Source organism: Cherax quadricarinatus, chromosome 97 (assembly GCF_038502225.1).
Source record: "Cherax quadricarinatus isolate ZL_2023a chromosome 97, ASM3850222v1, whole genome shotgun sequence".
Lineage (NCBI taxonomy): Eukaryota > Metazoa > Arthropoda > Malacostraca > Decapoda > Parastacidae > Cherax > Cherax quadricarinatus.
In genome coordinates, this window is record NC_091388.1 from 3,459,733 (window position 1) to 3,483,340 (window position 23,608).

At 46.2% G+C, this 23,608-nt stretch overlaps 1 protein-coding gene across 2 annotated transcripts in view; it reads right to left on the reverse strand.

The window, feature by feature from the left end:
- LOC128705014 (MAPK regulated corepressor interacting protein 2) overlaps positions 1-23,608 on the reverse strand; it is a 57,965-nt gene that overhangs the window by 27,210 nt on the left and 7,147 nt on the right. For both annotated transcript variants that reach the window (XM_053800253.2, XM_053800252.2), the window contains exon 3: positions 7,101-7,228. In XM_053800253.2, coding sequence (XP_053656228.1) covers positions 7,101-7,228 — 128 coding nt within the window. The remainder of the gene's footprint in view (positions 1-7,100; positions 7,229-23,608) is intronic.

Sequence of the window (23,608 nt, forward strand, 5' to 3'; positions counted from 1 at the left end):
TGTGGCCAGTCCCTCAACCTTGCAGTACACTTGATGTGGCCAGTCCCTCAACCTTGCAGTACACTTGATGTGGCCAGTCCCTCAACCCTGCAGTACACTTGATGTGGCCAGTCCCTCAACCCTGCAGTACGTTTGATGTGGCCAGTCCCTCAACCTTGCAGTACACTTGATGTGGCCAGTCCCTCAACCCTGCAGTACACTTGATGTGGCCAGTCCCTCAACCCTGCAGTACGTTTGGTGTGGCCAGTCCCTCAACCTAGAGACACATGCAACTGGACAATGTCACACAAGTGTTTTACCAAGGGAAGAGATGTGCAAGTAACGTCTGCTGGCAGAATTGTTCTCCAGACAATAAACCTGGCCATCACACAACACTCTAGTTACCTCCACTACTACTACTATTACTACTGCAACTATCACTAACTACTACCTATCTTTCACCTCTCGTGGTACCTACATATATATACTCTCCGTGCCCTTGTAATTTGTAATGGCTTAAAGCTGGAGAGAGAAACGTTACCACAACGTCACATTAGTTGACAATATGGCCATGTGACAAGTACTGTACGAGCCTGGTCCAAGACCGGCCTCCTCCAGTAGACAAATTCTGGACTCTCAGCGAAAGTACATCAAAGGTGGTATAAACCTCGGTAAGTGAAACGGAGAAATAGGCTTCAAAAGACACGTCAGCAAACGTTTTTAGAAAACGTTTCGCTCCTGGAACCTTCTAACACCTCTGTGTGTTACAAGTACAATCAAGGGAAAGCGCTAAACCCGTAGGACTATGCAGTGCCCGGGGGGGGGAATGGAAGGTATTCAGACTTAATTTAGGGAACTAGTACACAGATCCAATTCCCTAGATCAAGAGCCCGTCACCAGCGTCAAGGCGCACCACTGGAAGGGTAAAACATCGGAAGATAACTCAGGGTTAACAAGCGTATCCAAATTAACAAAAATAAACCCGAGCACAGGAGAGAGAAACTGGCCACGATGTTTCGCTCCCACTTCGTAACTGGTTGAGTAGGACCGATACGTTGTGGTAAACTCACTCACTCACTCTCTCATGTATCTGTGTATATATGTATATGTAATCTCCTAGTTGTGGTTGCAGGGGTCTAGTCATAGCTCCTGGCCCCGCCTCTTCACTGGTCGCTACTACGTCACTCTCCCTACTCATACCTCGTGAGAGAGAGAGAGAGAGAGAGAGAGAGAGAGAGAGAGACAGAGAGAGACAGAGAGACAGACAGAGACAGAGAGACAGAGAGACAGAGAGAGACAGACAGACAGACAGAGACAGAGAGAGAGACAGAGAGAGAGACAGAGAAAGAGACAGAAAGAGACAGAGAGAAAGAGACAGAGAGAAAGAGACAGAGAGAGAGAAAGAGACAGAGAGAGAGAAAGAGACAGAGAGAGACAGAGAGAGAGAGCTAGCTCTGGCGTATATTCACACTAAGTTAGGTTTGTCATGGTATATTAAAATAGCATAAAATAATAAAAATCACCGACAAAATGCTAAATAAATAGAGAGAGATACTTAGCAAAGTCCTGGTGAGCGAAACATCGCCACGATAAAATGTCACATTAGTTACATTTACCTAACATGAAGCCTGGTCACAGACCGGGCCGCGGGGGGGAGGGCGTTGACCCCCGGAACTCCCTCCAGGTAAACTGCAGGTCTCTCCAGGTACAAAATATCAACACGACGGAACAAATGCATCACAGTGCGTCAGTCATATATACATATAAATAACGTGCTGAAAATAACCAAGACAGAACTCGCAATAACAGCTTCAAGTAGGGGGAAAAAAATAGCCAGAAATGATATAGGTCAACACTGGTTTGATAATATTTGTGGACGAGTGGGAATAAACTCCCGAATATCGTTATTAAAGCAAGAACCTTATGTAGGTTTAAAATATATTAAATAAGTATATAATAATAATACGTAATAATAATAATAATAATGGGGGAACGCTAAACCCATAGGATTATACAGCGAATTGGGATGGAAGGTATTAATTCAGGGGACTGGAGTACAGATCCAATTCCCTAGATCAAGAGCCCCTCACCTGCGTCAGGGAACCTCCCTTGAGGGAAAAAAGAGCACATGACCGAGTCTGGGTGGGAGAGGGACCTGCCTAATATGGGCCAATAAGCCTAATAATGAAAGTTAAGACACACGTGCAACATCTGGATATCTTTATTGTAGACGTTTCGCCATCCAGTGGCTTTATCAATACAGATTCTAGGACATAATAGGAAGACAGTAGAACTATATACAAAAGATGAGGTAATCAGTCCCTCGGCCTTGGAGTTAGTGTTCACAGCATCGTGGTGGAGGAGAGTCTGGAGCAAAGGCAAGAAGACTGGCGCTTTTATAGGCGTCAGTGGAAGGGACGGGCAGCAGACGAGGGCAGTCACTGGTAGGCGGGACCCCCCAGTGGAAGTAGGTCCTTCCCGCAACTAACCCATCTCTTTGGGAAGGACCTACTTCCACTGGGGGGTCCCGCCTACCAGTGACTGCCCTCGTCTGCTGCCCGTCCCTTCCACTGACGCCTATAAAAGCGCCAGTCTTCTTGCCTTTGCTCCAGACTCTCCTCCACCACGATGCTGTGAACACTAACTCCAAGGCCGAGGGACTGATTACCTCATCTTTTGTATATAGTTCTACTGTCTTCCTATTATGTCCTAGAATCTGTATTGATAAAGCCACTGGATGGCGAAACGTCTACAATAAAGATATCCAGATGTTGCACGTGTGTCTTAACTTTCATATTGTCGGTATTTTATACCTTTCTTGCACAAGCCTAATAATCTCAAAACTCCAGACAGTCGTTGTTAGCCACTGGACCAGCTAGCCACAATAAGATTCATCCAACTAGGTATATTTCTACACCATAGGAAGGTTAGCATAGGCCACCACTGTGACCACAAATGCAAGTTTTTACAGACGAATCTCCAGCTAGCGTGGCCGTGATGAACTCTAGCTCAAGTCCCCTCACTGCCGTCAACATGACTCTGTGTCTCACATTGCCGCGGGTTCCACGGTATCAGTCGAAACTGTTGTGAAAGATGCGCGAGACAGCTAGTGTAATAAGATAAGATAAGATTTTGTTTGGATTTTTAACCCCGGGGGGGTTAGCCACCCAGGATAACCCAAGAAAGTCAGTGCGTCATCGAGGACTGTCTAACTTATTTCCATTGGAGTCCTTAATCTTGTCCCCCAGGATGCAACCCACACCAGTCGACTAACACCCAGGATGCCACCCACACCAGTCCACTAACACCCAGGATGCCACCCACACCAGTCCACTACCACCCAGGATGCGACCCACACCAGTCCACTACCACCCAGGATGCGACCCACACCAGTCCACTAACACCCAGGATGCCACCCACACCAGTCCACTACCACCCAGGATGCCACCCACACCAGTCCACTACCACCCAGGATGCGACCCACACCAGTCCACTACCACCCAGGATGCGACCCACACCAGTCCACTAACACCCAGGATGCCACCCACACCAGTCCACTAACACCCAGGATGCCACCCACACCAGTCCACTAACACCCAGGATGCGACCCACACCAGTCCACTAACACCCAGGATGCCACCCACACCAGTCCACTAACACCCAGGATGCGACCCACACCAGTCCACTACCACCCAGGATGCCACCCACACCAGTCCACTAACACCCAGGATGCGACCCACACCAGTCCACTAACACCCAGGATGTGACCCACACCAGTCGACTAACACACAGGATGTGACCCACACCAGTCGACTAACACCCAGGATGCGACCCACACCAGTCCACTAACACCCAGGATGCCACCCACACCAGTCGACTAACACCCAGGTACCTATTTGCTGCTAGGTGAACAGGACAACAGGTGTAAGGAAACGTGTCAAAATGTTTCCACCCGCCGGGAATCGAACCCGGGTCCTCCGTGTGTGAAGTGGGAGCTTTAGCCACCAGGTCACCAATTACCATCTTAAACTGCCCAAGCAGATCTACGTTCACTTCCATATACGTTTTCTTACATTTTTTCAAATATAACCCCAAAAAAACGTGGAATAGAGTTTTTTTTTACGCGTTTTCAAATGTCAAAAAAAAACACAAAGATGATTTACGTGTTTTACATACTTTCAAATGTTGAAAAAACGTAGATCTACGTTTGGACAGTTTAAGGGTTAAAACTGAGATAAATCTGGAGTTCTGAGAGTCTCTGACCGCGGGTTCTATCCCCACCCGTGGTATGGTTTGTTTGCAATCGTGTCATTACGATGTCATGAGTCATAAATCATCAAAATGGTATACAATACCGACAGGTTGTTAGGTAAGACACATATGCAACATAAGACACATATGTTGCATATGTGTCTTACCTAACAGCAGTCATAAATCAGTCCCGTCAGATAACCCTGACATCAACAGTAGACAAACTGCTAGAATTAATTACAGATGATATAAGCAGTCTACTTAATGACTGTAATTTGATTAGTCTCGATACGGGGTAACAAAACTGTCGTTCATGTCTGACAAAATTAACGATGCTGTACCGAGTTAATGACTCGGTACAGCATCTGAGGTTGCCAGCCACCATAAAAAAAAATATATTTGGATTTTAAGAAGATTTTTTGATAGAGTCCAAAAAATGACTAACAGTATAGGAGAAGAATTTTTGGTTGGAAAAACACGTGAAGAAACAACTAGAGAATTTATCGGAAAATATTGAGTTCTGTAAGTGGCGTTCCAGTTTTACGTTCATTATTATCCGTAATTCACATTAACGACGGTGAAGAAATACACATTGAAGATTGATACACATGTGCAACATCTGGGTATCTTTAATTTGTAGACGTTTCTCCCTCTAGTGGCTTTATGCATAATTAATATTAACGACCTTGACCGATGAAAAAGAGACGGTCGATATAGTGTTTCAAATGATGGACCTGATCGTGAAACAAACTCTTATGAAATTGGGTCAATCTTTTTGAAACACTGTAAACTCTGAGACGGGTACCACTTAACACCGGGAAGATTTGTAAACAGTACTGTACTGGTCTGAAAAGTGGCAGATGTCGTTCAGTGTGGACAAGTGTGAAGCTAATATCTTTGATAAGTTTAGGAAAATGTTTTTGAGGAGGTCTTGTTAGGTATGGGCCAGTAGGCCTGCTACAATGTTCCTCCAGTCTTATGATCAGCCGGGCTGTGGTGCCTAGGTTTCCGTGTGACTAACACCAACAACCTGACTGATCAGAAGGCCGGGTTTGGGATAGGGCCGCAGGGGCAGTGACCCCTCGGCCCTGCCTAAAGAGAAATAACATCTTGTCCTCTACGTTCAAATTCTCTCTCTCTCTCTCTCTCTCTCTCTCTCTCTCTCTCTCTCTCTCTCAGTGGAGGTAGGAGCCATACACAGCTTTAAGAAGAGGTATAATAAAGCTCATGGAGCAGGGAGTGTGTAAACCTAGTAGCGACCAGCTAAGACACGGGGCCAGGAGCTATAACTCGACCCCTGTAGCCACAATTAGGTGAGTACACACACATATACGTATCTGAGCTTAACTGTGTCACCACATGTATGTTGTAGCACTTGCTACGAGATACCTAACACATCATCATCCTCATAAAGGAGGAGCTCCCAGCCGGTTCTGTAGTAAAGGTCATGTACGTAGGTGAGTGTGTGTCTGTGTACTCACCTATTTGTGGTTGCAGGAGTCTATTCATAGCTCCTGGCCCCGCCTCTTCACTTGTCGCTACTAAGTCCACTCTCTCTCTGCTCCATGAACTTTATTATACCTCTTCTTAAAGCTATGTATAGATCCTGACTCCACTACATCACTCTACAGAGTGTTCCAGTGTGTGTGTGTGTGTGTGTGTGTGTGTGTGTGTGTGTGTGTGTGTGTGTGTGTGTGTGTGTGTGTGTGTGTGTGTGTGTGTGTGTGTGTGTGTGTGTGTGTGTAAGGGATTACAATGAACTTATAACCTACTAGTAGTAGTATGGTATATCAATGGTATATCTACCAAACACATACAGACAACAAATAATGACTGACAAGCTTGCCAACAAGAAGCGTAAATGCCAAGGCGAAGCTAGACACACAAACCAGCCTTGTCTGCCCCGGTAACATAAGAATGGAGGAACACTGCAGAAGACCTACTGGCCCAAGCAAGGTAGGTCCTTAAAATGCTGACAAGCTGAAGATTAAGACATGTGAGAAACGGGTTTGAAAACCGACAAGTTGAAGATTGAGACACTTATGTAACGTATGGAAAAGGCGAAACGTTATGGCAATACAGACATCAAAGTCTAGCATATATAGATCCTGCCCCTGTCTCAACTGTTATTAAGGGATAGAATTAACGAGAGAATGTTAGGTAAAGGAAAGCAGATACCGCAATAAAATTACCAACTGCAGGATCTTAACATTCATGGTACTGAAAAAAAATATATATATATATAGCGTCTCCTTGAGACAACTGTTGTCCCTGTTCACCTAGCAGTAAGTAGGTACCTGGGTGAGGTAATCAGTCCCTCAGCAAGTATATAAGCGCCAGCCTTCTTGCCTGTGCCCAGAATCTTCACGACTACGGTGCTCTTCACACCAAATCCAAGGCTAAAGGACTGATTACCTAATCTTTGGTACATAGTTCTACTATCTTCAAGTTAAGTCCTAGAATTTGCATTGATAAAGCCACTGAATGACGAAACGTCTACAATAAAGATACCCAGATGTTGTACATGTGTCTAATTTTCATCTTGTCGGTACTGTATACCATTCACATATAATAAATGTTATTCAATGAAGAAGCCGCCAGACATTAACACACACACACGAGGCTACATCACGTTACTCAGGATGCATAACAACCACAGATACGTGAACTGCAGATAATCCAGATGTACTTTGGTTAACCCCTTTTGGGGCCTAGTTCCTAGGCCTTTTGTGTATCCATATATTCTTGTGCTACCATCCACAGGATGGATATGAGGTACACAATAAACCAGCCACTTCGGTGGCAAAATCTAAAATCTACTCCCGGCAGACACCTCCCGCATTCGAAAACAAAAAAAAAGCAATACTTACACTCATTGAAAAACCGAATTAGTTCCTCGTGTTGTGGAGAGATAACGTCATGCGGCTGGACACGGCCATTAGTGGATCTTCCACCCTTGTTGTTCCCACCCACAGATTGGAAGACAGGCCGCGGAGTGCTGCAGATAACACAAAAACCAATGTCATCATTACACTCCTATCTATTGCATCGACCTTACAATGTAGAAAAAGACACGGATAAATAATTTAGAAAAGGCACAAGTTGAGATACTTTGTGGAACATGTGGGTATATAAACACACGTGCATAATAATGTGATCCTTTATTAACTACGTTTCGGCCACACAGTGGGCTTTTTCAAGTCACAAACAGATCTGTTTGTGACTTGAAAAAGCCCACTGTGGGCGAAACGTAGTCAATAAAGGATCACATTATACTGCATATGTGTTTATATTTCCATTGTGTCGGTATTTTATACCATTTATTTCCAACATGTGGGTGTGTTGATTTTGGAAACGCTTCGCCAGCCAGTGGTTTCTTCAATCCATGTTAGGTAAAAGGACACTAGTGCAACTAATATAACATTTTACTGTGGCAACGTTTCGCCTTCCATTGGCTTCATCAATACAAATTCAAGGAGTGAACATTAAAATGGTATAAAATACCGACAGGTTGTTAGGTAAGACACATAGGCAACAGTTAGGTATCTATTTCGATACCTAACTGTTCCATATGTGTCTTACCTAACACACACACAAATTCAAGGACATGACTGGAAGACAAAAGACCTATATACAAAAGATGAGGATATCAGTCCCTCAGCCTTGGAGTTGGCGTGAAGAGCACCGTGACTCCCAAGTCTTTTTCACGCAATAAGTCCATCACTACTAATACCGCACCAGAGGGGTTCAAGGAGGCCAGAATTACTTCTATCTTCAAGAAAAATAGTAGGTCTGATGTCAGCAACAATAGGCCTGTTAGTATACTCAGTGTAATATCCAAAATTCTATAGAGGGCGATGTACTGTTAAGTAGTTAAGTATGTTAATGACCACAACATTCTCCATAGTTACCAATCAGGTTTCAGGAGATCCTATTCAACTGACATCTCCCTAATTAATCTGATGGATTACATGAGAAGTGATACGTATAAAGGGAACCTCATATGAATGGTAACCTTAGACTTGCAAAAGGCCTTCGATACTGTCATCCACAATATATTATGTAAGAAACTTCAAGTTATCGGCAGGAAACATTGTCAAAATTAACAAAACAGAATCAGGACTCCTGTCGATAGCATGTGGAGTTCCCCAAAGTAGTATTCTGGGTCCCTTAGTTCTATGTTATGTAAACGACATGCCCATCAGTGTCAGGTGTCTGGTAAATACCCACAAGATATAGCTAAAGTAATAACACTGGAACTAGAGTCCTGCAGCAAATGGTTAGTAGACAAACTATCGTTACACCTCAGAAAAACTGAAGCCATGCTCTTTGGCACGAAACAAACTGAGAAGGGCAAATAATTTTAATGTCCAGTGCAAAATATAATAGCTGGGAATCCCCTTTAACCTGTGCATGTCAAGAGAATTGATAGGGAAGTGTAGTGAAGAAAACGAATGTCAGACTGAAGTTCCTCTACAGACAAGCACAGTGTCTACCTACTGAGACAGTGTCTACCTACTGAGACAGTGTCTACCTACTGAGACACAGTGTCTACCTACTGAGACACTGTCTACCTACTGAGACACAGTGTCTACCTACTGAGACACAGTGTCTACCTACTGAGACTACCTACTGAGACACAGTGTCTACCTGAGACACAGTGTCTACCTACTGAGACACAGTATCTACCTACTGAGACACAGTGTCTACCTACTGAGACACAGTGTCTACCTACTGAGACACAGTGTCTACCTACTGAGACACAGTGTCTACCTACTGAGACACAGTGTCTACCTACTGAGACACAGTGTCTACCTACTGAGACACAGTGTCTACCTACTGAGACACAGTGTCTACCTACTGAGACACAGTGTCTACCTACTGAGACACAGTGTCTACCTACTGAGACACAGTGTCTACCTACTGAGACACAGTGTCTACCTACTGAGACACAGTGTCTACCTACTGAGACACAGTGTCTACCTACTGAGACACAGTGTCTACCTACTGAGACACAGTGTCTACCTACTGAGACACAGTGTCTACCTACTGAGACACAGTGTCTACCTACTGAGACACAGTGTCTACCTACTGAGACACAGTGTCTACCTACTGAGACACAGTGTCTACCTACTGAGACACAGTGTCTACCTACTGAGACACAGTGTCTACCTACTGAGACAGTGTCTACCTACTGAGACAGTGTCTACCTACTGAGACAGTGCCTACCTACTGAGACAGTGCCTACCTACTGAGACACAGTGTCTACCTACTGAGACACAGTGTCTACCTACTGAGACACAGTGTCTACCTACTGAGACACAGTGCCTACCTACTGAGGCACAGTGCCTACGAACTGAGGCACAGTGCCTACGAACTGAGGCACAGTGCCTACGAACTGAGGCACAGTGCCTACGAACTGAGACAGTGTCTACCTACTGAGTGCCTACCTACTGAGACAGTGTCTAGCAACTGAGGTACAGGGCCTACCAACTGAGGCACAGTACCTACCTACTGAGACACAGTGTCTACCTACTGAGACAGTGTCTACCAACTGAGGCACAGTGCCTACCTACTGAGACTGTATCTACCTACTGAGACACACTGTCTACCTGCTGAGACACAGTGTCTACCAACCGAGGCACAGTGTCTACCTACTGAGACAGTGTCTACCTACTGAGACAGTGCCTACCAACCGAGACAGTGTCTAACTACTGAGACACAGTGTCTACCTATTGAGACAGTGTCTACCTACTGAGACACTGTCTAACTACTGAGGCACAGTGTCTAACTACTGATGCACAGTGCCTACCTACTGAGACACACTGTGTACCTACTGAGACTGTCTACCTACTGAGACAGTGCCTACCTACTGAGACAGTGCCTACCTACTGAGACAGTGCCTACCTACTGAGACAGTGCCTACCTACTGAGACACTGTGCCTACCTACTGAGACACAGTGCCTACCTACTGAGACACAGTGCCTACCTACTGAGACACTGTCTAACAACTAAGGCTCGCAGGACCCTACGTCTAGCCCTTATACAATGTCGTGTGGACTACGCTTGCTACTCTGCCTTGACAAAAAAACTGAAAGATAGACTACAAATCAGCCAGAACAAAATGGCAAGATTCATCCTGGATCTGGATCCTAGAGAACATGTAGGCCTGAGTCTAAGAGAACATGTAGGCCTGGGTCTAAGAGAACATGTAGGCCTGGGTCTAAGAGAACATGAAGGCCAGGGTCTAAGAGTAGGTAGGCCTGGGTCTAAGAGAGCATGTAGGCCTGGGTCCAAGAGAACATGTAGGCCTGGGTCTAAGAACATGTAGGCCTGGGTCTAAGAGAACATGTAGGCCTGGGTCCAAGAGAACATGTAGGCCAGGGTCCAAGAGAACATGAAGGCCTGTGTCCAAGAGAACATATAGGCCAGGGTTCAAGAAAACATGTAGGCCAGGGTTCAAGAGAACATGTTCTCTTGTACCCTGGCCTACATGTAGGCCAGGGTTCAAGAGAACATGTAGGCCAGGGTTCAAGAGAACATGTAGGCCAGGGTCTATGAGAACATGTAGGCCAGGGTCCAAGAGAACATGTAGGCCAGGGTCCAAGAGAACATGTAGGCCAGGGTCCAAGAGAACATGTAGGCCAGGGTCCAAGAGAACATGTAGGCCAGGGTCCAAGAGAACATGTAGGCCAGGGTTCAAGAGAACATGTAGGCCAGGGTTCAAGAGAACATGTAGGTCAGGGTCCAAGAGAACATGTAGGTCAGGGTCCAAGAGAACATGTAGGCCAGGGTTCAAGAGAACATGTAGGCCAGGGTACAAGAGAACATGTAGGCCAGGGTCCAAGAGAACATGTAGGCCAGGGTTCAAGAGAACATGTAGGCCAGGGTCCAAGAGAACATGTAGGCCGGGGTTCAAGAGAACATGTAGGCCAGGGTCCAAGAGAACATGTAGGCCTGGGTCTAAGAACATATAGGCCTGGGTCTAAGAACATGTAGGCCTGGGTGTAAGAACATGTAGGCCTGGGTCCAAGAGAACATGTTGACCTGGGTCCAAGAGAACATGTAGGCCTGGGTCTAAGAACACGTAGGCCAGTGTCCAAGAGAACATGTCGGCCTGGGTCTAAGAACATGTAGGCCTGGGTCTAAGAACATGTAGGCCTGGGTCAAAGAGAACATGTAGGCCTGGGTATAAGAACATGTAGGCCTGGGTCCAAGAGAACATGTAGGCCTGGGTCCAAGAGAACATGTAGGCCTGGGTCTAAGAACATGTAGGATTGGGTCTAAGAACATGTAGGCCAGGGCCCAAGAGAACATGTAGGCCAGGGTCCAAGAGAACATGTAGGCCAGGGTCCAAGAGAACATGTAGGCCAGGGTCCAAGAGAACATGTAGGCCAGGGTCCAAGAGAACATGTAGGCCAGGGTCCAAGAGAACATGAAGGCCAGGATCCACGAGAACATGTAGGCCAGGGTTCAAGAGAAGATGTAGGCCTGGGTCCAAGAGAACATGTACGCCAGGGTCCAAGAGAACATGTAGGTCAGGGTCCAAGAGAACATGTAGGCCAGGGTACAAGAGAACATGGAGGCCTGGGTCCAAGAGAACATGTAGGCCAGGGTCCAAGAGAACATGTAGGCCAGGGTCCAAGAGAACATGTAGGCCAGGGTCCAAGAGAACATGTAGGCCTGGGTCCAAGAGAACATGTAGGCCTGGGTTCAAGAGAACATGTAGGCCAGGGTCCAAGAGAACATGTAGGCCAGGGTTCAAGAGAACATGTAGGCCTGGGTCCAAGAGAACATGTAGGCCAGGGTCCCAGAGAACATGTAGGCCAGGGTCCATGAGAACATGTAGGCCTGGGTCCAAGAGAAAATGTAGGACAGGGTACAAGAGAACATGTAGGCCAGGGTCCAAGAGAACATGTAGGCCAGGGTCCAAGAGAACATGTAGGCCAGGGTCCAAGAGAACATGTAGGCCAGGGTCCAAGAGAACATGTAGGCCTGGGTCCAAGAGAACATGTAGGCCTGGGTCTAAGAGAACATGTAGGCCAGGGTCCAAGAGAACATGTACGCCAGGGTCCAAGAGAACATGTAGGCCAGGGTCCAAGAGAACATGTAGGCCTGGGTCCAAGAGAACATGTAGGCCAGGGTCCAAGAGAACATGTGGGCCAGGGTCCAAGAAAACATGTAGGCCAGGGTTCAAGAGAACATGTAGGCCAGGGTTCAAGAGAACATGTAGGCCTGGGTCCAAGAGAACATGTAGGCCAGGGTCCAAGAGAACATGTAGGCCAGGGTCCAAGAGAACATGTAGGCCAGGGTCCAATGGAACATGTGGGCCAGGGTCCAAGAGAACATGTAGGCCAGGGTCCAAGAGAACATGTAGGCCAGTTTCCAAGAGAACATGTAGGCCAGGGTCCAAGAGAACATGTAGGCCTGGGTCCAAAAGAACATGTAGGCCTGGTTCCAAGAGAACATGTAGGCCAGGGTCCAAGAGAACATGTAGGCCTGGGTCTAAGAGAACATGTAGGCCAGGGTCCAAGAGAACATGTAGGCCAGGGTCCAAGAGAACATGGAGGCCTGGGTACAAGAGAACATGTAGGCCAGGGTCCAAGAGAACATGTAGGCCTGGGTCTAAGAGAACATGTAGGGCAGAGTCTAAGAGAACATGGAGGCCTGGGTACAAGAGAACATGTAGGCCTGGGTCTAAGAGAACATGTAGGCCAGGGTCCAAGAGAACATGTAGGCAAGGGTCCAAGAGAACATGGAGGCCTGGGTACAAGAGAACATGTAGGCCAGGGTCCAAGAGAACATGTAGGCCTGGGTCTAAGAGAACATGTAGGCCAGGGTCTAAGAGAACACATAGACCTGGGTACAAGAGAACACGTAGGCCTGGGTCTAAGAGAACATGTAGGCCTTTGTCTAAGAGAACATGTAAGCCGGGGTCTAAGAGAACATGTAGGCCTGGGTCTAAGAACATGTAGGCCTGGGTCTAAGAGAACATGTAGGCCTGTGTCCAAGAGAACATGTAGGCCTGGGTCTAAGAACATGTAGGCATAGGGCTAAGAACATGTAGGCCAGGGTCCAAGAGAACATGAAGGCCTGGGTCCAAGAGAACATGTAGGCCTGGGTCTAAAAACATGTAGGCCTGGGTCAAAGAGAACATGTAGGCCTGGGTCTAAGAACATGTAGGCCTGGGTCCAAGAGAACATGTAGGCCAGGGTCCAAGAGAACATGTAGGCCTGGGTCAAAGAGAACATATAGGCCTGGGTCCAAGAGAACATGTAAGCCAGGGTCCAAGAGAACATGTAGGCCAGGGTCCAAGAGAACATGAAGGCCTGGGTCCAAGAGAACATGTAGGCCAGGGTCCAAGAGAACATGTAGGCCAGGGTCCAAGAGAACATGTAGGCCAGGGTCCAAGAGAACATGTAGGCCTGGGTCCAAGAGAACATGTAGGCCAGGGTCCAAGAGAACATGTAGGCCAGGGTCCAAGAGAACATGTAGGCCAGGGTCCAAGAGAACATGTAGGCCAGGCTCCACGAGAACATGTAGGCCAGGGTCCAAGAGAACATGTAGGCCAGGGTCCAAGAGAACATGTAGGCCAGGGTCCAAGAGAACATGTACGCCAGGGTCCAAGAGAACATGTAGGTCAGGGTCCAAGAGAACATGTAGGCCAGGGTCCAAGAGAACATGTAGGCCAGGGTACAAGAGAACATGTAGGCCTGGGTCCAAGAGAACATATACGCCAGGGTCCAAGAGAACATGAAGGCCAGGGTCCAAGAAAACATGTAGGCCAGGGTCCGAGAGAACATGTAGGCCAGGGTCCAAGAGAACATGTAGGCCAGGGTCCAAGAAAACATGTAGGCCAGGGTCCAAGGGAACATGTGGGCCAGGGTCCAAGAGAACATGTAGGCCTGGGTCCAAGAGAACATGTAGGCCAGGGTCCAAGAGAACATGTAGGCCAGGGTCCAAGAGAACATGTAGGCCAGGGTCCAAGAGAACATGTAGGCCAGGGTCCAAGAGAACATGTAGGCCAGGGTCCAAGAGAACATGTAGGCCAGGGTCCAAGGGAACATGTGGGCCAGGGTCCAAGAGAACATGTAGGCCAGGGTTCAAGAGAACATGTAGGCCAGGATCCAAGGGGACATGTGGGCCAGGGTCCAAGAGAACATGTAGGCCAGGGTTCAAGAGAACATGTAGGCCAGGGTTCAAGAGAACATGTAGGCCAGGGTCCAAGGGAACATGTGGGCCAGGGTCCAAGAGAACATGTAGGCCAGTTTCCAAGAGAACATGTAGGCCAGGGTCCAAGAGAACATGTAGGCCTGGGTCCAAAAGAACATGTAGGCCTGGTTCCAAGAGAACATGTAGGCCAGGGTCCAAGAGAACATGTAGGCCTGGGTCTAAGAGAACATGTAGGCCAGGGTCCAAGAGAAAATGGAGGCCTGGGTACAAGAGAACACGTAGGCCTGGGTCTAAGAGAACATGTAGGCCTGGGTCTAAGAGAACATGTAGGCCTGGGTCTAAGAGAACATGTAGGCCTGTGTCCAAGAGAACATGTAGGCCAGGGTCCAAGAGAACATGTAGGCCAGGGTCCAAGAGAACATGTAGGCCAGGGTCTAAGAACATGTAGGCCTGGGGCTAAGAACATGTAGGCCAGGGTCCAAGTGAGCATGTAGGCCAGGGTCCAAGAGAACATGTAGGCCAGGGTCCAAGAGAACATGTAGGCTTGGGTCCAAGAGAACATGTAGGCCAGGGTCCAAGAGAACATGTAGGCCAGGGTCCAAGAGAACATGTAGGCCAGGGTCCAAGAGAACATGTAGGCCTGGGTCCAAAAGAACATGTAGGCCTGGTTCCAAGAGAACATGTAGGCCAGGGTCCAAGAGAACATGTAGGCCTGGGTCTAAGAGAACATGTAGGCCAGGGTCCAAGAGAAAATGGAGGCCTGGGTACAAGAGAACATGTAGGCCAGGGTCTAAGAGAACACGTAGACCTGGGTACAAGAGAACACGTAGGCCTGGGTCTAAGAGAACATGTAGGCCTGGGTCTAAGAGAACATGTAGGCCTGGGTCCAAGAGAACATGTAGGCCAGGGTCCAAGAGAACATGTAGGCCAGGGTCCAAGAGAACATGTAGGCCAGGGTCCAAGAGAACATGTAGGCCAGGGTCCAAGAGAACATGTAGGCCAGGGTCCAAAAGAACATGTAGGCCTGGGTCCAAGAGAACATGTAGGCCAGGGTACAAGAGAACATGTAGGCCAGGGTCCAAGAGAACATGTAGGCCAGGGTACAAGAGAACATGTAGGCCAGGGTCCAAGAGAACATGTAGGCCAGGGTACAAGAGAACATGTAGGCCAGGGTCCAAGAGAACATGTAGGCCAGGGTACAAGAGAACATGTAGGCCAGGGTCCAAGAGAACATGTAGGCCTGGGTCCAAGAGAACATGTAGGCCTGGGTCCAAGAGAACATGTAGGCCAGGGTCCAAGAGAACACGTAGGCCTGGGTACAAGAGAACACGTAGGCCAGAACGAATTACAACAATTAGATATGCTGAATGTTGAAGACAGAGTAAAACAACTGAAGTTAAATCTTGCTGCTAATTTTGTCAAGTTTGTGGTAGCCACAGTCAGTGTCAAGTGTGGGAACCAAAGCAACTACATAACTAGGGGGAGAGAAGACAAGTTTGTGGTAGCCACAGTCAGTGTCAAGTGTGGGAACCAAAGCAACTACATAACTAGGGGGAGAGAAGACAAGTTTGTGGTAGCCACAGTCAGTGTCAAGTGTGGGAACCAAAGCAACTACATAACTAGAGGGAGAGAAGACAAGTTTGTGGTAGCCACAGTCAGTGTCAAGTGTGGGAACCAAAGCAACTACATAACTAGGGGGAGAGAAGACAAGTTTGTGGTAGCCACAGTCAGTGTCAAGTGTGGGAACCAAATCAACTACATAACTAGGGGGAGAGAAGACAAGTTTGTGATAGCCACAGTCAGTGTCAAGTGTGGGAACCAAAGCAACTACATAACTAGGGGGAGAGAAGACAAGTTTGTGGTAGCCACAGTCAGTGTCAAGTGTGGGAACCAAAGCAACTACATAACTAGGGGGAGAGAAGACAAGTTTGTGGTAGCCACAGTCAGTGTCAAGTGTGGGAACCAAAGCAACTACATAACTAGAGGGAGAGAAGACAAGTTTGTGGTAGCCACAGTCAGTGTCAAGTGTGGGAACCAAAGCAACTACATAACTAGGGGGAGAGAAGACAAGTTTGTGGTAGCCACAGTCAGTGTCAAGTGTGGGAACCAAAGCAACTACATAACTAGGGGGAGAGAAGACAAGTTTGTGGTAGCCACAGTCAGTGTCAAGTGTGGGAACCAAAGCAACTACATAACTAGAGGGAGAGAAGACAAGTTTGTGGTAGCCACAGTCAGTGTCAAGTGTGGGAACCAAAGCAACTACATAAGTAGGGGGAGAGAAGACAAGTTTGTGGTAGCCACAGTCAGTGTCAAGTGTGGGAACCAAAGCAACTACATAACTAGGGGGAGAGAAGACAAGTTTGTGGTAGCCACAGTCAGTGTCAAGTGTGGGAACCAAAGCAACTACATAACTAGGGGGAGAGAAGACAAGTTTGTGGTAGCCACAGTCAGTGTCAAGTGTGGGAACCAAAGCAACTACATAACTAGGGGGAGAGAAGACAAGTTTGTGGTAGCCACAGTCAGTGTCAAGTGTGGGAACCAAAGCAACTACATAACTAGGGGGAGAGAAGACAAGTTTGTGGTAGCCACAGTCAGTGTCAAGTGTGGGAACCAAAGCAACTACATAACTAGGGGGAGAGAAGACAAGTTTGTGGTAGCCACAGTCAGTGTCAAGTGTGGGAACCAAAGCAACTACATAACTAGGGGGAGAGAAGACAAGTTTGTGGTAGCCACAGTCAGTGTCAAGTGTGGGAACCAAAGCAACTACATAACTAGGGGGAGAGAAGACGAACCAAAGCAACTACATAACTAGGGGGAGAGAAGACAAGTTTGTGGTAGCCTCAGTCAGTGTCAAGTGTGGGAACCAAAGCAACTACATAACTAGGGGGAGAGAAGACAAGTTTGTGGTAGCCACAGTCAGTGTCAAGTGTGGGAACCAAAGCAACTACATAACTAGGGGGAGAGAAGACAAGTTTGTGGTAGCCACAGTCAGTGTCAAGTGTGGGAACCAAAGCAACTACATAACTAGAGGGAGAGAAGACAAGTTTGTGGTAGCCACAGTCAGTGTCAAGTGTGGGAACCAAAGCAACTACATAAGTAGGGGGAGAGAAGACAAGTTTGTGGTAGCCACAGTCAGTGTCAAGTGTGGGAACCAAAGCAACTACATAACTAGGGGGAGAGAAGACAAGTTTGTGGTAGCCACAGTCAGTGTCAAGTGTGGGAACCAAAGCAACTACATAACTAGGGGGAGAGAAGACAAGTTTGTGGTAGCCACAGTCAGTGTCAAGTGTGGGAACCAAAGCAACTACATAACTAGGGGGAGAGAAGACAAGTTTGTGGTAGCCACAGTCAGTGTCAAGTGTGGGAACCAAATCAACTACATAACTAGGGGGAGAGAAGACAAGTTTGTGGTAGCCACAGTCAGTGTCAAGTGTGGGAACCAAAGCAACTACATAACTAGGGGGAGAGAAGACAAGTTTGTGGTAGCCACAGTCAGTGTCAAGTGTGGGAACCAAAGCAACTACATAACTAGGGGGAGAGAAGACAAGTTTGTGGTAGCCACAGTCAGTGTCAAGTGTGGGAACCAAAGCAACTACATAACTAGGGGGAGAGAAGACAAGTTTGTGGTAGCCACAGTCAGTGTCAAGTGTGGGAACCAAAGCAACTACATAACTAGGGGGAGAGAAGACAAGTTTGTGGTAGCCACAGTCAGTGTCAAGTGTGGGAACCAAAGCAACTACATAACTAGGGGGAGAGAAGACAAGTTTGTGGTAGCCACAGTCAGTGTCAAGTGTGGGAACCAAAGCAACTACATAACTAGGGGGAGAGAAGACAAGTTTGTGGTAGCCACAGTCAGTGTCAAGTGTGGGAACCAAAGCAACTACATAACTAGGGGGAGAGAAGACAAGTTTGTGGTAGCCACAGTCAGTGTCAAGTGTGGGAACCAAAGTAACTACATAACTAGGGGGAGAGAAGACAAGTTTGTGGTAGCCACAGTCAGTGTCAAGTGTGGGAACCAAAGCAACTACATAACTAGGGGGAGAGAAGACAAGTTTGTGGTAGCCACAGTCAGTGTCAAGTGTGGGAACCAAAGCAACTACATAACTAGGGGGAGAGAAGACAAGTTTGTGGTAGCCACAGTCAGTGTCAAGTGTGGGAACCAAAGCAACTACATAACTAGGGGGAGAGAAGACAAGTTTGTGGTAGCCACAGTCAGTGTCAAGTGTGGGAACCAAAGCAACTACATAACTAGGGGGAGAGAAGACAAGTTTGTGGTAGCCTCAGTCAGTGTCAAGTCTGGGAACCAAATCAACTACATAACTAGGGGGAGAGAAGACAAGTTTGTGGTAGCCACAGTCAGTGTCAAGTGTGCGAACCAAAGTAACTACATAACTAGGGGGAGAGAAGACAAGTTTGTGGTAGCCACAGTCAGTGTCAAGTGTGGGAACCAAAGCAACTACATAACTAGGGGGAGAGAAGACAAGTTTGTGGTACCCTCAGTCAGTGTCAAGTCTGGGAACCAAAGCAACTACATAACTAGGGGGAGAGAAGACAAGTTTGTGGTAGCCTCAGTCAGTGTCAAGTCTGGGAACCAAATCAACTACATAACTAGGGGGAGAGAAGACAAGTTTGTGGTAGCCACAGTCAGTGTCAAGTGTGGGAACCAAAGCAATTACATAACTAGGGGGAGAGAAGACAAGTTTGTGGTAGCCACAGTCAGTGTCAAGTGTGGGAACCAAAGCAACTACATAACTAGGGGGAGAGAAGACAAGTTTGTGGTAGCCACAGTCAGTGTCAAGTGTGGGAACCAAAGCAACTACATAACTAGGGGGAGAGAAGACAAGTTTGTGGTAGCCTCAGTCAGTGTCAAGTGTGGGAACCAAAGCAACTACATAACTAGGGGGAGAGAAGACAAGTTTGTGGTAGCCACAGTCAGTGTCAAGTGTGGGAACCAAAGCAACTACATAACTAGGGGGAGAGAAGACAAGTTTGTGGTAGCCACAGTCAGTGTCAAGTGTGGGAACCAAAGCAACTACATAACTAGGGGGAGAGAAGACAAGTTTGTGGTAGCCACAGTCAGTGTCAAGTGTGGGAACCAAAGCAACTACATAACTAGAGGGAGAGAAGACAAGTTTGTGGTAGCCACAGTCAGTGTCAAGTGTGGGAACCAAAGCAACTACATAACTAGGGGGAGAGAAGACAAGTTTGTGGTAGCCACAGTCAGTGTCAAGTGTGGGAACCAAAGCAACTACATAACTAGAGGGAGAGAAGACAAGTTTGTGGTAGCCTCAGTCAGTGTCAAGGCTTCAAACACCTTTTATTGTACAGCAATAAAGGAATGGAACAGACTGCCTGCACATGTTAAACTCAGTCATAACATGAACCAGTTCAAGAAGACAACCGTAAGGTACCTAATGAATGTAGCCACAGAACGGTACCTGATGAATGTGGCCACAGAAAGGTACCTAATGAATGTAGCCACAGAAAGGTACCTAATGAATGTAGCCACAGAACGGTACCTAATGTGGCCACAGAAAGGTACCTAATGAATGTAGCCACAGAAAGGTACCTAATGAATGTAGCCACAGAAAGGTACCTAATGAATGTAGCCACAGAAAGGTACCTAACGAATGTAGCCACAGAAACGTACCTAATGAATGTAGCCACAGAAAGGTACCTAATGAATGTAGCCAAAGGTACCTAATGAATGTAGCCACAGAAAGGTACCTAATGAATGTAGCCACAAAGGTACCTAATGAATGTAGCCACAGAAAGGTACCTAATGAATGTAGCCACAGAAAGGTACCTAATGAATGTAGCCACAGAAAGGTACCTAATGAATGTAGCCAAAGGTACCTAATGAATGTAGCCAAAGGTACCTAATGAATGTAGCCAAAGGTACCTAATGAATGTAGCCACAGAAAGGTACCTAATGAATGTAGCCACAGAAAGGTACCTAATGAATGTAGCCACAAAAACCACAGAAAGGTAATGAATGTAGCCAACGGTACCTAATGAATGTAGCCACAGAAAGGTACCTAATGAATGTAGCCACAGACAGGCACCTAATGAATGTAGCCACAGAAAGGTACCTAATGAATGTAGCCACAGAAAGGTACCTAATGAATGTAGCCACAGAAAGGTACCTAATGAATGTAGCCACAGAAAGGTACCTAATGAATGTAGCCAAAGGTACCTAATGAATGTAGCCACAGAAATGTACCTAATGAATGTGGCCACAGAAAGGTACCTAATGAATGTTGCCACAGAAAGGTACCTAATGTGGCCACAGAAAGGTACCTAATGAATGTGGCCACAGAAATACCTAATGAATGTGGCCACAGAAAGGTACCTAATGAATGTAGCCACAGAAAGGCACCTAATGAATGTAGCCACAGAAAGGTACCAAATGAATGTCGCCACAAAGGTACCTAATGAATGTAGCCACAGAAACGTACCTAATGTGGCCACAGAAAGGTACCTGATGAATGTGGCCACAGAAAGGTACCTGATGAATGTGGCCACAGAAAAGTACCTAATGAATGTAGCCACAGAAAGGTACCTAATGAATGTAGAAACAGAACGGTACCTAATGAATGTGGCCACAGAAAGGTACCTAATGAATGTAGCCACAGAAAGGTACCTAATGAATGTAGCCAAAGGTACCTAATGAATGTAGCCACAGAAAGGTACCTAATGAATGTAGCCACAGAAAGGTACCTAATGAACATAGCCACAGAAAGGTACCTAATGAATGTAGCCAAAGGTACCTAATGTAGCCACAGAAAGGTACCTAATGAATGTAGCCACAGAAAGGTACCTAATGAATGTAGCCACGGAAAGGTACCTAATGAATGTAGCCACAAAGGTACCTAATGAATGTAGCCACAGAAAGGTACCTTATGAATGTAGCCACAGAAAGGTACCTAATGAATGTGGCCACAAAAAGGTACCTAATGAATGTAGCCACAGAAAGGTACCTGATGAATGTGGCCACAGAAAGGTACCTAATGAATGTGGCCACAGAAAGGTACTTAATGAATGTGGCCACAGAAAGGTACCTGATGAATGTGACCTCAGAAAGGTACCTAATTAATGTAGCCACAGAAAGGTACCTAATGAATGTAGCCACAGAAAGGTACCAAATGAATGTAGCCACAGAAAGGTACCTAATGAATGTAGCCAAAGTTACCTAATGAATGTAGCCAAAGGTACCTAATGAATGTAGCCACAGAAAGGTACCTAATGAATGTAGCCAAAGGTACCTAATGAATGTAGCCAAAGGTACCTAATGAATGTAGTCACAGAAAGGTACCTAATGAATGCACCCACAGACAGGCACCTAATTTATGTAGCCACAGAAAGGTACCTAATGAATGTAGCCACAGAAAGGTACCTAATGAATGTAGCCACAGAAAGGTACCTAATGAATGTAGCCACAGAAAGGTACCCAATGACTGTAGCCACAGACAGGCACCTAATGAATGTAGCCACAGACAGGCACCTAATGAATGTAGCCACAGAAAGGTACCTAATGAATGTAGCCACACAGGCACCTAATGAATGTAGCCACAGAAAGGTACCTAATGAATGTAGCCACAGACAGGCACCTAATGAATGTAGCCACAGAAAGGTACCTAATGAATGTAGCCACAGACAGGCACCTAATGAATGTAGCCACAGAAAGGTACCTAATGAATGTAGCCAAAGGTACCTAATGAATGTAGCCAAAGGTACCTAATGAATGTAGCCACAGAAAGGTACCTAATGAATGTAGCCACAGAAAGGCACCTAATGAATGTAGCCACAGAAAGGTACCTAATGAATGTAGCCACAGAAATGTAATGACTGTAGCCACAGACAGGCACCTAATGAATGTAGACACAGACAGGCACCTAATGAATGTAGCCACAGAAAGGTACCTAATGAATGTAGCCACAGACAGGCACCTAACGAATGTAGCCACAGAAAGGTACCTAATGAATGTAGCCACAGACAGGCACCTAATGAATGTTGCCATAGAAAGGTACCTAATGAATGTAGCCACAGACAGGCAACTAATGAATGTAGCCACAGAAAGGTACCTAATGAATGTAGCCACAGACAGGCACCTAATGAATGTAGCCACAGAAAGGTACCTAATGAATGTAGCCACAGACAGGCACCTAACGAATGTAGCCACAGAAAGGTACCTAATGAATGTAGCCACAGACAGGCACCTAATGAATGTTGCCACAGAAAGGTACCTAATGAATGTAGCCACAGACAGGCAACTAATGAATGTAGCCACAGAAAGGTACCTAATGTATGTAGCCACAGACAGGCACCTAATGAATGTAGCCACAGAAAGGTACCTAATGAATGTAGCCACAGACAGGCACCTAACGAATGTAGCCACAGAAAGGTACCTAATGAATGTAGCCACAGACAGGCACCTAATGAATGTAGCCACAGACAGGCAACTAATGAATGTAGCCACAGAAAGGTACCTAATGAATGTAGCCACAGAAAGGTACCTAAAGAATGTAGCCACAGAAAGGCAGAAGAATGACTCTGTATATTTTGTTTAGGTTACACACATATCAACGTAAACAATTCCTATTACCTTATTGCTAATATATCACCTTCACAGTATAAGATATTATTATCTATTATAGTGTAATAATAAGGCATTAGAAGGACCCCAATGGAAATAAGTCACTGATTGATTGTGTTATCCCAGGTTGTCTACACATATACTGCTATGTATGATAATACATGTTGTCTACACATATACTGCTATGTATGATAATACATGTTGTCTACACATATACTGCTATGTATGATAATACATGTTGTCTACACATATACTGCTATGTATGATAATGCAGGTTGTCTACACATATACTGCTATGTATGATAATACATGTTGTCTACACATATACTGCTATGTATGATATTGCAGGTTGTCTACACATATACTGCTATGTATGATAATACATGTTGTCTACACATACTGCTATGTATGATAATACATGTTGTCTACACATATACTGCTATGTATGATAATACATGTTGTCTACACATATACTGCTATGTATGATAATACATGTTGTCTACACATATACTGCTATGTATGATAATACATGTTGTCTACACATATACTGCTATGTATGATAATACATGTTGTCTACACATATACTGCTATGTATGATAATACATGTTG